General features: G+C 46.0%; 1 protein-coding gene across 2 annotated transcripts in view; it reads right to left on the reverse strand.

The window, feature by feature from the left end:
- Positions 1 to 296: 296 nt before the first annotated feature.
- The window catches only part of Mtmr3 (myotubularin related protein 3), a 103547-nt gene continuing 88263 nt past the window's right edge, over positions 297 to 15580 (reverse strand). Inside the window, exons 14-21 of one of the 2 annotated variants that reach the window (XM_028758109.1) lie at positions 12167 to 12362; positions 11231 to 11416; positions 10404 to 10574; positions 9038 to 9183; positions 6643 to 8041; positions 5323 to 5433; positions 4832 to 4920; positions 297 to 2409 (exon numbers count right to left, since the gene is read on the reverse strand). In XM_028758109.1, the coding sequence (XP_028613942.1) occupies positions 2238 to 2409; positions 4832 to 4920; positions 5323 to 5433; positions 6643 to 8041; positions 9038 to 9183; positions 10404 to 10574; positions 11231 to 11416; positions 12167 to 12362 (2470 nt within the window). In that variant the 3' untranslated portion in view covers positions 297 to 2237. The remainder of the gene's footprint in view (positions 2410 to 4831; positions 4921 to 5322; positions 5434 to 6642; positions 8042 to 9037; positions 9184 to 10403; positions 10575 to 11230; positions 11417 to 12166; positions 12363 to 15580) is intronic. The other variant, XM_028758110.1, reaches the window with a different exon arrangement.

A 15580-nucleotide genomic window follows, 5' to 3' on the forward strand; every position in this document is an offset into this window, starting at 1 on the left:
AGGGAGATTCTACAGGCTAGAAGTAGCATTAACTACCATGGATAGCAGTTGGTCCTTATGATGACTGGGGCTCTGCCCTCTTTCAGTACGGTAGACCTCACAGGCAAATCCTTGAGGAAATTTATTAGAGTGCTTGGGCATCTTGGGAAATCCCTTTGCCAAGGTCTAGAGTTGAAATGTGCAGTTTTCCTTCGCTAACAGAAAATTCCCAGCAGTTCCTCAAATCACTTCTCCTGTGTGAGGGGGAAAGGGACAAAGAGTTCAAACTATAGGGCAAAGAATTAGAACTCATCGCAGATGCCACCGTGCGGACACTCAACTTTATTCACTTTATCTATATATTTAACAATTCTAAAGTATTTACTTCTTGCTTTGACAAAAAATGAAAAATATAGGAGCACTGACTCCTCTTTAGGAGAAAAGGGTTATATGTACAGCTACGGAGAGTTACGGTTCCTCCTTTACATACAAAGAAAATATTAATAAAAAAGTGCTTCATTGATCAAAAAGGGCTAAGAGCTGCAAGCATTTATTCACACTGTACAACAGACCCAAGAAACCCGTATCATAACCTCTTGGCACCTGTCACTAGGAACTGCACAATCTTCAATTATGCCAACCTTTCCCCACCCACAACTGCAGACCATAGCGAGCATGAAGAACTTCACCCTGTTTCACTAAGCTCGGCCTCTGCCTGACTTGCTCCTGGAGGGATGAGCAATACTCTTATACTCCGGCCTTCCCTTCAGCAGACATTGCTAGGGAAGACTTTTGGCTTCTCACATCCATACTGAGGAACATGCAGAAGCCACCTTCCTGAGACACAGAAGGCCCATGGCCAGGTAACAGCTTCCAGACGGGAGGTGCAAGGACATAGGCCAGGCTAAAACTGAGGAGTCCCCCAACTTGACCCAGCCCCCCATACTATCATCTGTTCTGTTACCAGTTTGCAGCTTTTAGCAGAGCCAAGCATCGCCCTTGGGGGGTGGGGTGGGCACAAACATAGATGCCAACAATTCAAAGCACAAACCAAAGCTGCTCTCCACCCTTCCCATACCCACCTCCACCACAGACAGCTACTGGTTTAAGGCTCTTTTTGGACCACATCAAAACTCACTGAGGAAAGGTACCCCGAATCTCCTCCAGGCCATGTCAATTTCTAAGACCCTACAATCACCAAGGACTCTTCACTGATAGATAGCAGGAGCCAGACATGTGCCCACTCAGGTAGCCAGAAGCAGGACAAGGGACTCAAGGGTCTTTCCTGCTGCCCCAGAAGTAGAAGAGGAAGGCTGATTGTGTGGAGAGCTTCGAACTGTGGGGAGTCTGTCCCTCAAAGGGAGATGCATGATTGGTTTGCTTTGGGAACAGGAGATTTGTGGAACCCTGAGTCTGGATTTCCCTGTGTTGGCTAAGGAAGAGATTGCTTGTGGGACTAGGACCCAGAGGGGGCTCCCAGGTGCCTAGCTCAGTGCAGGCTAGGATACTGCACTGCAGCAGGATACTGCTTTCTGGCCAGTCTGTACCTTTCAGTCTGGAAGCCCAAGAGGCAAAGAAAGCCCTACCCAATCTTGGTCATGTTAATGTCGGGATCCATGTGGTCCAACTGGTCAGCCATCTAGCCCCTCAGTAACTCAAAAGAAGCACATACCTCTCGTTTCAAAGGGAGGCCTGTGGAGTACCTCACTGTGTGCCTCCCTCCCAATGCCATCCCGTTTTTTGTTTGTGAGGTGGGATGGCTCTATCCCTCTCAGGAACAGTACTCTCAAGAAAAGGGCTTCCAGCCTTGGCAGCAGCAAAGGTTTACCAGTCAACTCTGACATAGCTGTGATGTGAAGAATGGTCACTAATGTTGGGCTGACTTTCTGTCCTGCTGTCTCAGGCCTTCATTCTGGCTCCTTCCACAGGGAAGCATTGAGTGATCTCACAGAATGCCCAACAGCAAGCAGCTCAGCAATTTTACAGAGCCTGGCAACCTCTGGGCTTCCATTTAAAAAAAAAAAAAAAAAAAAAAGACAACTGGGACATTTTTCTTTTTAGAAGGCAAAGAAGAGGATGGAAAGGGAAGGGGAGATGAAACAAAAATCAATTTACAATCCAGTGGTACATCCCAATCTCTGTACAGGTTGTTCTATGCCCCAATTCCAAAATGTATGGGCCTCTCAGACTGCCCAGGCTATGTAGGAGCCTGTTAAAGGAACAGCAGCATGGCCTCTGCCACCCTAGGTCACCGAGCTTCAGTTTGAAGTGGCAGCAATAGGCTTATCCAGTTCAAGGTCAATGCTGGAGCTTGTGGGATGGAGGCTGCTATAGCAAGACTTGCACACTCGACTGGGTTCAAAGAGCTGCTGGCTAGGAACCGGAACCTTCTGGTTACAACAACTGGAGCAGAATACGTTCCCACAATTCCTTGAAACAAGAAGAAAAAAAAAACAACATTAGTTTGAGCTGGTAGGTTTTTGTGAGAGAAAACAACAACATCAGAAGAGCAGCATCCGGTGTATACCGTCTGGCTGTGCTAGAAACATGTTCACTTCTCCAGGCTGGGCCGGGAAGAAGCTCAACAGGGAGATAGGTCTACCTAGTGCAGCCATTTTCTCCTCCAGCCAAGGATGACATGTGGCTGCCTCATCACTCTGGCACAAGGCTGTCGGATGCATGAGAAGATGCTACTGACCGGGGATGTACCCAGTGGCTGCACTAACCTTGGCACTGGCCATCTGGGTAGCTTGAGGTCAAAGGAAGACCAAAGTCAAGTGGAGTCAGCCTGTGGGCCTCTTAAAGAAGAGAAACAACTATGCTGCCCAGCTGGGGATGAGGAACTTTGGCCTAATGGTCAGTGCCTCAGAGGCAAGTTTGGATGCAGACTGCTGCCAGTAGCATGCAAAGCCAAAAACCAAAGCAGTATGTGAGACATGCTCAGCGTGAAAGGGAGGTGGAAGGACAAGGCCATGGAGAGATACATGCATGTATACATCCCTATTAGACAGTGGTCAGTCAGCTAGGGCTTGCTGCCCTGCCCCACACATCCCAAGGCTCCCTCTCCTTTCTGCCAAAATCCCTAGTTCTTTGCATCTTTGCAGCGCAGGTTTGAAGAGCCAGACTGACACTTCCCCATCCCCTCAACCTCTCAACCTCTCAACCTCTCAACCCCTCAACACACACACACACACACACACACACACACACACACACACACACAAAAGGATAAGTTCTGATCATCTTACAATCCTACATTTGCTGAGCCCTGAAGTACAAACCAACCACTGGTCAGTTCAGCACAGGGAACCTCAAAGCACAGCTCTCCAGAGATGAAAAGAGGGTGTTAACAGAAAGGCTTCCTCTCCATTAACTTCTCAGCCACACTCCGCAGAAAATAGACCACAGTGGGTAAAGAGCACTCAGACATAGGAGGAGCAGACACTGAAGACCACAAAACAACACTGGAGAAGGGAAGATGGGACACAGGGCAACAGGACAGGGAACGAGAACACAAAGCCTTTCATTCCTAGAATGTAGGAAACACTTCATACCTTTCTAAGAAGCATGAGTCAGTAAGAACTTGTGGTTACACAGGAAATCTATATTTGTTAAACATACCTGCTCAAGTTTGGCTTAAATGCCTGATATGAGTTTGATCAATCAAGCTTTTCTATCTGACTTCCCTTGGGAGAACCTGAAAGACTTAAGTGGAATCTTCCACACTAAGTAATTCTCTGTTCATCTCTGTCTGTATTAAATCAGAACAAGGAAGTGATGCCATCAGACTTTAAGGTTACTAGTGTCATCCTTGTATCAATGAATAACTGTTACCTCTCCCTGACAAAAAAAGCTCTGAAGGCCACTGGCCTCCCCCAAAGACAAGCCCCGCAGAAGCATCACTTCTCGTCAGGACTCTCACAGCCCAGCTGGCCTGTACAGTCCAGAGGGGAGCACACGGCGGCGGCAGCAGCCATATCCCTGGCAGTTTCTTTCATCAGCTGCTATGGATCTCCCATGCCCACCTGCCTGCCTAAGCTCTCCCTTTCAAGGCTTCAGCCCAATGAGTGCAGAGAAGGGAATGGCAGCATTAGTGTGGAGAAGTTACTGTGGGTGTGCAGACATCACAGACAAGTTGTTGTAAATGCTCACCACGTTTGATCAACACGGTCAGTCTCCCTGCAAGGAGGGGAGAAAGAGCTCAGAGGAGAAGCCACTTGGTCTAGGGGTGCAGGGTTGGGGAGACCCATGGTCCTAAGAGTGTCATCTGTCTACAAAGAGATTTTTCCATCACTTTCAATACAGTCTCACTTCTACAAGTGGGCCATTGTACAATTCTGATAAACTTCCTATTCTAGGAACACTGAACATCTACCAGATAATCACCACCTCAGTCAGGGCAAAGCAGCCTTAGTGACTCACTCCCCAACCCAAAAGAAAGAAACTGGGAGCAACAAGGACTGGAGACTGCCCTCAGCTGTGTCTACTATTCCCTAGCAGCATGGGGAAGCAGAGAGCAGGAAGGAGTAAGAAAACCAAGGCTTCCCACCTATGCTAGAAAACTGTTTTCGCTCAAAGTAGCCATGACCAGTTTTATGCTGGAAATAAGAAATGAAGATCTGCATGGTAGCTGTTACCTACCAATCTGGGAAACGAAACAAAGTATGTCCACATTTCAAAATGTAATAGTGATCACTCAACTGGAACAGAGTCCCCAAATAAAGTTCTAGAAGGACCAATTTCAGAGGCATAGAACCACAACCCCAAGGGCAGCTCACACAGAACATTGCTTGTAAGATGCCTAAATTCAGATTTTGTAACCCATCCCGCCCTAAAAGCCACCCAATGGCACCTGCAGTGGTGCTTTCTACTGGCGAGCCAGAAGGCACTGTCACAGGCATAGCAGTGGGCAGCCAGGTGGTCAGGTAGCCAACGGGTCATCTGTAAAACACATGGGACCAAGTTAGTAACAAGAGGTGGATTAGTCAGCTGAAGTCAACAGAGCCACACCAGGGGGAGCAAGAGCCACAAGGACTACATGTGCTCCAGTGGTACCAGCCCAGCAGGCCTGCTAACAGTGTAAGAAAGGTGTCAATCTCCTGAGACAGACTGGCCCAGCGGCACCCTGGGTTGTCATGAGAGCTGGCAGAGGCAATGGAGAGAAAGGGCCAGCTCACTGATGTCCCTGTCTTACAAGTGATGGATGTGGGTTCTCAGAAGCTGAGGTGCAGAGGATGAAGACTAACTGTGAGTTCTTTGGTCAGTGGCATGGGGCAGGGACTCAAGTGGAGAACTGTAGTACACCTGTGTGGTTGGCACGCAGAGCAGGGGCTGAGCCTGTACCTCTGTGTCCTGTTTATCCACCTGCTCCCAGCTGGCTTCAGAGAAAATCTCTGTGCTGCAGCGAGACAAACAGTTCTGATCCAGATTGCTTTCCGAGTCGGGGATTGAAGTCTGTTGGCAAACAAACACAGCTGAACGGAGTGAACCCGTCTCTTCCCAAAGGAGGAACAGAGCACTGGGGTCTATGGGCAGGCCTGAGTGCTAAGGTGCCAAATGTGCAGTCACATCAGCCATCCAAACTTGGGCTGGCCAGGTGCAGAGAGGGGCTGGGCTCAGGACACATGGATTTTGTGAAGTGACATGGAGTGGAAGGATGGAAGCAACTAATGAGTCACAGAAAGAGCTCTCTGTGTCAGCTGTTCTAGTGGGCCTGGTGATCAGTCCAGCACTGAGTGAAAACAGTAATTTGAGTGTGCCCTCTTTTTTTCTGAGGGACTCTTTGGGACAATGAGAATCCATTATTTAGTATGAAGAGAAAGCCAAAATTTCCTTTGGTTGGAGAGTCACTGGATCTAGGATGATTACTCTAGAACCTGTCTTACACTGTCAGACTCAGCAAAGAAGAAAGTCCCTCTGGGAGCCCAGGAACCCTGGTACCCTCATTTCTAACCACTAAAGACTCATTAGTGCTAAGTCCTCACAATGCTTTAAAAACAAACAAAAATCAACCCCTTCTCTCCATCTCTCTTGCCAGCACCTGCCACAGAGTGGGTACAAATACTTGCTCAAAAAGAGCAAATCTCTCAACACTCCTAAAGTCTGGGAAAGCAGGCAGCTCACTAATGACTAAGGCAGGACAAACACTCCAACATAACAGAATCAGCACTGCTCTACCAATGCCATTCTGAACAGGTGTGCAAGCCCTTCTAAACATACATGGTTTTATTTCAGGGTAGAGTGAATTGAGTGAGACAGGCTCTCACTTTGCTGTCCAGGTTAGCCCAGAACTCACTATGAGCTAGGGCTGACCTCAAACCTGTAGAAATGCTTTGCCTCAGCCTTTCTTGATTACAGGCATGAGCCACAAAACCTGGCTGACACAGGACCCTCTCTGCAGAGATTCGATCCCCAGGTCATGTATATTAACTCCCTGCTATCTCTTAACTGTCTACAAGGGAATAAAAAGCCAGTACCTCAGAAAAGAGGCACACTGCTGTCTCCATGGCCAAGGCTAACTCCCAATCTCTCTCAACATTAAGACCTTTCTAATCCTTTCAGAAATCTGTTTCAATAACCATGCACTGGGTGTAAAGGGTTATTTTGCTGGCCTCTGTGTGCTGTCTCCTTGGACAGCTTCAAAGGAATCATGACCTAACTTACCACTTCATCTCCAAAGTCTCCATTGAAGCGCAGAGAGCTGGTCAGATACTGGCTCTCCAGGCGACTCTTCAACTCCTGGACTTGTTTCTTCAAGGTCTCCACTTCCTGCTGGTGACCAGACTCTATCTGTCGCAGGCGCTGTTGGATTGTGTCCGTGTACACAGGCATGCCATCATCATCCAGGTGGCTGCGGGAAGGCTGGTCAGGGCTGCTGGTAGTGGACGGCCTCCCTGAGTGGCTATTCAGCCACTTGTGGTGCAAGTTCCTTGAGTACAAGTGAGCAGAGCTACAGCTTGTGGCAGATAGCTGGTGGCTCAGTGAGTCCTTGCTCTTCCCAGCCTCCCCATTGGCACAATGCCCATTGGGTGTGGGGTACTTCTGAAGGGTGTCAAACCCTGCAGGCTGTTCTGAGGCCTTGTTTTCAGTTTCTAGGGCACCGTTGCACACAATTCCCTGTCTACATTTGTCTATCGGCAAGGCACAAGGAGCCTGCATCAGGCTGAGGGTGTTGCCAGGGGATGAAGTCCTGTGTAGCACAGAGTCCCAATGGGGCCTCTCAACAGACCTGGGCTCTGGTACTACAGGAAGCATGTCCTTGCCACTGAATCTACCACTGCTTGCCAGGCAAGGTCTGTGATGGAGCTGGGCCCCACTTTCTGACTTTACCTTGTCTTCTAGTAACATGTGCACGGAGTTGTTCATGTGTGGTCCTCTTGTTTCGAATGGGACTTGGGAAGGCAGCAGAGAACTAGACTGTGAGGTACCAAGGCCAACTTTTGCATCTACTGGGACAGGAGGAGCTACATTCTCCCTGTCTTCTGCAATATTCTCTACTTGAGGCTGTTCTACAGGTACCTCCTGGGAGTCCTCTCCCCTGAGAGGAGCTTGGAGTGAACTAGAGAGAACATTGTGCCCATCCTGATGTTCAGGAATACCTTGGGAGAACAAAGACAGGCTGGGGCCTAGATGGCTTCTTAAAGTAGCATCATCCAGCTGTGGTTCTTGGTAAAGTACAACGGAGCCCTGGGCTGCCATCCTACTCTCTTTTGCTAGGAGTGCCTCCTCTTTGACCTCTGGCACCTCTGTGTGCTCCCTGTGGGCGGGCTCTTCTACCCCACTCTCCTCTTTGGTGGCCTCTTGCAAAATGTTCTCCATCTGTCCTTCAGCCACACCGGCTGCCACAGACAGCTCAGCACCTCCAAGCAGCTTGCTGGGCTTGCGAAGGCTGTCCATAACAGGCACCTCTTCCCCAGCGCCTGCAAAGCTGCTCAGCTCCAGCGAGCGCCCATGCTCCTGCCACTTCTCATTCAGGCTGGGGTCACTGCTGCGCCGGCTGGCCAGCGGTACCATGTTGTCACAGGTTGTGGTCAGATTGTCAAATGATCTAGTCTTGGGTAGCCTAAAAGAAAAGGGTTTGGGGAAAATGACAATCTTAGAGGCTATTCAAAGGGCCCCAGAGGACAAGAGGCTTTTAGTAAGCTACTGGTTCATAACTGGGCCACTGCAGCCACATCTCTGATGTGAGGCTCAGCCTCCTAGAGCGGCATGGCTCTCCGCTGGTACTGCCTGCACTTTCTCCCTGCCAGTCCCCACCCTCAAATAAGCTAAAGCATTTATTATTTCTAAAAGGCATCCTTTTATTTTTCCTCTATCTTTTGATTTTTCCGACAGGGACACATGTATTCCAGGTTGGCCTCATCCTTTTCATACAGCCTAGGCATGACTGCTTCTGCCTCCACCACCAAGGTGCTGACAGTACGGGGATGTGTCACCTTGCCACATTTATTCAGCACTGGGGCTCAGCCCAGGGCTTCATGCATCTGCAGTTTTCAACAGACGCTCCTGACAATGTCCTATGCTTCTCAAGTAGTGGCAAAGGAACTTGTTGGTTCTTTGTACTATATATTTTAAGTTCATTTATTACCTCTCACTCCAATCTTAATAAAGCATATTCACAACTGGCAAAACCAGTTTCTCTAATCTTATAGCATCTGACTTTCAAGCCTCAGAAGACTAATCAGAGCAGAGAGGAGGAAGCAGAAAGCAGGGTGTAAACAAACCAGAGTCCACAAAAACTCCACAGATGTGCTCTACTACCGAGAAACCACTTACTGCATGTGGCAAAATAATGTAGGGACAGGTCCAATCCATTTCCAGAAATAAGGCTTACTATCTTTCTTAAGAAGCTAAACTTCAGTCAGATGTCGTGGTTCATACCAGTAAATCCAACATTCAGATCACTTCAAGTCTAAGGTCAGCCATGGAGACAGGGAAGGGAGGAATGGAGAAGAGGGAAGAGAAGAATGGAAGAAGGGAGGAGAGAGGGAATACCACCACTTAAGAGAGAATAGCACCACTTAGGACTTGGGACTTGTGGCATCAGCTTTGGGCTCACCGGCTCAGTGGGGGCTCCTCAGGGCTGGTGCCTGGGGCTGGGTATGGTGCACAGCTGTCATCTGTGGGGGTAGATGGGGATGGGCAGGGAAGGTACACTGCACTCCACAGCATCAGATTCCTTACATGGCACACGGGGTACAGCACCTGAGGAGACGGGGAGGGAGGACACAGGTTTATGCATGCCCCAGTAAATCTCTTAGAAATGCCTAGAATTACAGGCAAGAATGAACACACCTAGGTGGGTCACTCAACACAGGTGGGTCACAGATCAACAAGGAGGAGGCAGCAGTAAATGAAGGTCTATCTCCCAAGGGGACAGATATAGAATCAGGGTTTCCGTCTAGCAATGCTCGTTACTTAAGAGCCTCTTTCGAGCATGAAAATCTGATGGATCCTTTAAAGGCTGACTTTTTATGAATTATCTCAGATGGTCTTTACTGAATGGCAGGCTTTCATCTGCCTGATTTACTGAGTAAGAATTGCTCTGTTACATGGTGCATGTCTCTGTTTCCCTAAAGCTTGGCTTCAGTAGAAGCTGTCAAACCTATTTTATAAAATCACTTAAATTAATCATGTGAAAATAAGGGTATTTCCCCATCCTTTATTCCCACTTCCCCAGCAGGCACAGCAAAGGGAAGGAGACACACTGTAAACCTTTTCTTCTGACTCCTTAACCCTGATGAGAAGTGCATTAATTGCCCAGCAATGTAATACAACCCATGGTTAGCCTGCATGGACTTCTAAGGGCTTAAAATGCATCCAACAAAGGGAACCCAGTACATTTTGATACACAGACATACTGCTTCTCTTTCTATGGTTAGCAGAAGGCATTCTTTTGAGGGAACAAAGTGTTAAAAGGCCTGGCAGCTCTCATGTGTGAAAAGAATCACAGACAAACACATGCCAATACCAGAAAGAATTTTGTGCTGAGACAGAGCTGCAGTGGGTCCCATTGCCTGGCTCATGGGAGAGTAGCTGGAGCCTGGTGACTGACCCTTCTTAGCCATACAAGGTATCTGAGAGAAGGAACCTTAATGCCTTTTCCTCTAGAGAGCAGAAACACATTAGTGCTACGCTGAGCTCTGGAGGAAGTACAGGCAATGATTGGTGATTCATCATTTCAAAGAAATGATGTGTTTTACACCAAACCACCTTGAACCCGAGTTGGTCATGGACAGGCTAGAGCATTATCAAGAAACAGGATTTACATAGACAGAACGGTGGAAAATGAAAAAGTGGAACCAGTACCTTAAGACAGCTGACACATTTTCATAAAAACAGGTACTACTCAAACCAGCTCCCGTATGTGCCCCCACCCTCAAACTCCTTCTGCTGATCATGAAGACAGGCTAAAGGGTACATACGGCTTCTGACTGAGATGAATACAGTAGGTTTTTGAAAGCCTTGTTGCCTGCTCGAAGAAGCGACCACACAGAGCATGTCCGTTCCTGAGTCTGCTTTTCCCCTCTCTCTTTGGCGTTGTTGCACAGGAATGTTCCAAAGAGACAGGAATAGGTATGCTGTACCAGTTTCACCTGCAAAATTCCAATCAGGCAAAATCATACAGTGGGGTAAGGGGGTCAATCAACTGAACAATTCACCAAGATATCCCTGAGAACACTCCAGCTCACTCAGGGATGTAGGCTGTATGTGAACAGGCAGCTAAGCCTCCTCTTCATAGTTACCAATTGCAGGGCCTGAGCCCAACCACCAGGACTCCCATGTCAAAGCCACACTAATGCAGGAGGCAGAGTGGATAAATGCTGAGCCAGTCAGAAATAAGGTGATGGAAGCTGGAGGACACGGGAACAAGGGGCTCAAACAGAAAGAGTACATCTTTCATCAAAGGAGTGGGTGGGAACAGAAAATAGCAGACAGCAACAGTAGAGACTGGAGGGGAGCACGGCACATTCAAATAGTTTCTATCTCTAACTACTTTTTAGACCATACAGTTTAGAACCCAAGTTGAAGACAAACTCTATGCTTACAGAGGAAAACCTGGTGCACCTAGATTTGCTGAGTGAAAAATAAAATGCCAGTTAACTGCTGTTGCTTTTAAATAAAGCAGTCACTCCTTGTTAAATTTGAAAAATGCATAGTTTTAGGTGAAAATGGGCCCCTAACACTTGCATCAGCATCCCTCTAGGTGTACGTGGGTCCCAAAATGTAGAATAATTAAGTCCAAACTTACAAGGAATGCTTCATTGAACTCAAAAGAGCAAGGAAATTGCCTCTGAAGTTGATGAACACAGTCAAGCCATTGTAGAAACACTGGGCAACGCTCATTCAGATCATCTGAGTTCTCCCCATGACCACACCGGTCAGCAAACTTATGGCCAAAATCAAGCCATTCCATCTCCACAAGGACTTGGAAACCCTGCAGGGAGGCACCGAGAAGAAACCACTTGTGCAATATTGTCTCACCTGTGACATCCTGAGCTCCATGTCGCCAACAACCAATCTCCTTTACCAGTCTTCCGGTAAGTCCCTCTGGCATAGGCTCAGAGCCAAGAGTTCTCTCCCTAATGGCTCACACATTTTTACACAAATATCTCAATTCACCAACTCCAATCAGGATCCAGCTAAAGGACACTGACTAGATAGCTAGGTATTTGTCTAGTCTCTCTCATTACTACACAAATGCTACCTGCCTACCCAAATTCTCTTTTATTAATTTTCACCTTTGATGTTACATTTATAAAGCCATAACTGTAAAAAGAAGTCTTCTCCAGCAGCAATTTTTATAAATATTTGTACTTTATGTCACTTTATGCTTTTGTTCTTCTATCTTTAACCCAACAATGGTTATTTCAGAGCAGATGCTTCTTCCAGAACACCATGCAGTTCTGTCTAGACCCATTATTATAAGCATGTGGACGTTCTTTTAAGCCCATTTTTCTGAAGTAGACAAAAATCTTTCCAAGTAGAGAAGCTGCAAAGGAAACATTTCTGTATCCTTAATGCCTGTTACTAAGCATAAGACACCTAGCTCTAAGCGATGGATGCATGATTACAACAAACTACACTTTCTATAGACTTAATGTCCATCCCCAAATTGACATACAACCTTCCTAAAGGTTTCCCCAACCTATCCTGAAATACTCCTCCCTCTCTCAGACACACTTACCTCTATGGTTCGGTAATAAGGGTCCAGGAGGAGCTTAGCTAGGGCCACAATCTGGGGAGTACGATCCCAGCCATCTGAGCAGTGCACTAGTACTGGTCGCTGATCACGGTCCACAGCATGCACCACAAGAAGTGCTGACTTCAGAAGCACAGACAGGTGATGGAGCCACTTTGTACTTTCAAGAGCAGAAAGCCAACTATTAAAAAAAAAAAAAAAAAGAAAAAGAAATACCGATTTTTATGATTTTATGGCATCATGTCCAATACCTGTCAAATTAAAAAGCAATTCCACAAGACCTTTGTTTCCAAAGTGATTTATAAAAGTCTATACATAATGAATGTCCAGGTGAGACTCAAGCTCTAATCAAGAGAAGAAAGGTTTAGGGAAAAAAAACAAAAAACAAAAAAACCAAAAAATCTTGTAATCAACAATGGTACATTGTACCTAGCACTTACTTTTAATTTTTAACTGTGTGTACGGAAGTGGTGTATTATGAGGAGGCCAGAAGAGGTGTCAGAGCCCCTGGAGCTAGAGTTAGGTGGTTGTGAACAGCACAATGTGGGTTCTGGGAACCAAACTGCAAAAGTTGTACATGCTCATAATCACTGAGCCATCTCTCCAGTCCTCTAACCTCCTCTTTTTCCCCCTAATGGGCTGGGGATAAAACCCAGGGTCTCACACTTGTTAGTTAAGTGTTCTACCACTGAGCTATGCACCCAACCCTGATCCTGACACACACACAAATACATGCCTCCCCATCCCACATTTAATTAACTTGAGACAAGAGTTTTGTTATACAGCCCAGGGTGATCTGGAACTCAGTTCTCTTGGATTAGCTTCCAAGTGCTGGAATGTACCACCACATCTAACTCTTCACAAATAATTTGCCAAAAGGAGAATATGGGGGGGGGGGAGGGGGGGCGAGTAGTCCTAGACTGGTAAACACAGTATAAGAAATAGCTCTTTTGACAAACACAAAAATGGTTCAAACATTACCTATCACCCACTGTTGAGCCTTAACTACTGACTGACTAAGGTTGCACAGGTCCATTATGATCATTAGACTCATGAGAACTGGTACAATGGCTACGTAATATTGCTGAGTTAGACTGGATTCAGAAAGAGGACTCCCCTGCCATTTTCAAAATTCTTTAGGGGTTATCAGATAGAAAGAACTGTCTCTTTGACTTGAGGTGACATAGCTCACCTTCCCCGTGCCCCAAATATGTTGACATTTTGTTTCATGTACTACTTCTTCCATCCCACATTCCCCTAACAACTTGTTTATTTTTTCCCAAATATGGCCAAATTTGTGGTTTAAGGCTACAAGTCTAGCCCTTTAAACACTGAAAGATAAGGAATAATAATTGTCCAGGATCTTTGAGAAGGCTTTGCCAAGACAAAGTCTAGATAAGGCCTATAGGACAAGCCGGTCTACTAAAACCTGAAGAACAAACATGAACGTTATTAAGAGTCTAAGAAAGGGAGATCTTTCCTGCCAGGCAAGCAAACAGCAGAACAGGGTGTGCAAGCCCTGTTTTTTCCCAACTATACTGTGACTAAGAGGCTGACACTATGTTGTCATCATTGCTATACCCCAAGCTTTGCCCCCAAAATATAGGAAGAGTCCTATTTAATGAATTACAAATTTGTCATAGGTAAAATTCAATTTCAAGATTCCCTATCCTCTATTTAGATACACTTAAAACACTTTCTTGATGCATCAGATGGTTTCTCTTTTGTCTTAAAAGAAATCAAAAGGCTAAAAGATGAGTAATTATGAACATCTCCCTGCTGCTGAAGAAGCAGTGAACAAAACTCCAGTGGAGGGAGGGCTCCCTAGACCCCACTGACCATGAAGTAACAGTCAGTGCTGTCAGCCTGAGAGAGAAGCTGGGAGACAGGCAGCCACCAGAGGGGATACCACAGCACTGGAACAGAAGCACACCACCCTCCAGTCCTCCACAGCCCCCTTTTTACATCAACAGAATAGTGACTAAGAGTCAGACACTGCTTCATTGTCAAGGCTGACTGCTACTGTGATGAATTTAGTTACTTCTTACTAGGAGTCAGCAAAGGCAGTTTGGGAAGCACCAATGTTATAAATCCAGTTTTAAAAATAAATAAATAAACAAACAAACAAACACATGTGTATATGTATATATGTATATTTAAAAAAAACTTGCTGTGATTATAGAATCTATTGACAGGACCCAAAGAAACAACTATGGGCTGCAGCAAAAATACCTAAAAAAGAAACTTCTAACTTTATTGGCACACTGCTGGCTTCCTAAATCAGCAGTGCTCACATCTCTTTTACAAAGCACTGCTGTTTATCTTGTATTCAAACAGTTCTCTTGCAGAAAGTACTGCTTTACCTTCCACACCATAAATTCTAGCCATTCATTTTTAAGAAGCAATAGAAACTAAGATAATGTTCTGAGTAAGATTACTTTGGAAATTGAAGTTAATCTAAGAAAAGAACTGACCTACAGGTTCAACACTTTAGAACATACTGAGAGACTGGAGAGGTGGCTCAGTTCATAAAATGCTTGCCCCTTAAGTATGACCATCTGAGTTTGAGTCCTCTAGCACTCATGCCCCCTCCCCCAAAAAAAAGAAAAAAATGAGTGGAACCTGAAAATCTCCTCCTTTAAACTAGCTTTCATATATCACAATACCTGAAAGAATTATGCAAGCTTCCAAAGGAGGGAAGGAACCAACAGTCCTACCCAGCTGCGGTGTTTATGAATCGCACATGATTTGCCTGGCACATAATGATACCACCAATAGACATACTAACTTGGAAGGGGGGCCATCTCACAAGTTCCCATCCCTGGGACAAGCATGGCAAGAAATCCCTAAAGGTACCATAGTGGCACTCATGTTTTGGCAATAACCAACAGCTGTCCACTCAGACTTAAAACTGCTCAACATGATTTGTACTGAAAAGCTAGCCAACTACCCGAGGACAGTGAGATCATGGACCTTAGAGGAGAATCTGCAATTGCCACTTTAGTAAACCAGTAAACCAGTAATTCCCAACCAAATTCTAAATACTTATCCATTTACTCAAAGATAAGGGGAGTTTTCACCCTTCACAAAACAAACTTTTCTTTGAATCAAGTGGAGAAAAATCACAATTGGTCAGAGTGCAGGCAACAATTGTTGTGGGATATTCAGCCCTAATGGATACATGTACAACACAACTCCTGCACCTAAGGTTCAGGGAACATTGTGGAAGAGGAAGCAGAAAGACTGTAAAAGACAGAGGACCAAGAAATCTGCTGTGAGCTTATGTCTCCTAGAAATGATAAAGAAGTTTTACTCATGAGACCTCAACAATGTGGCTGCCTTAGTAAAATCTAAACAAGTACACCAACACCAACAGACATGCTAACTTGGAAAGGGATG

Source organism: Grammomys surdaster, unplaced genomic scaffold, assembly GCF_004785775.1.
Source record: "Grammomys surdaster isolate TR1022 unplaced genomic scaffold, NIH_TR_1.0 126187, whole genome shotgun sequence".
Taxonomy (NCBI): Eukaryota; Metazoa; Chordata; class Mammalia; order Rodentia; family Muridae; genus Grammomys; species Grammomys surdaster.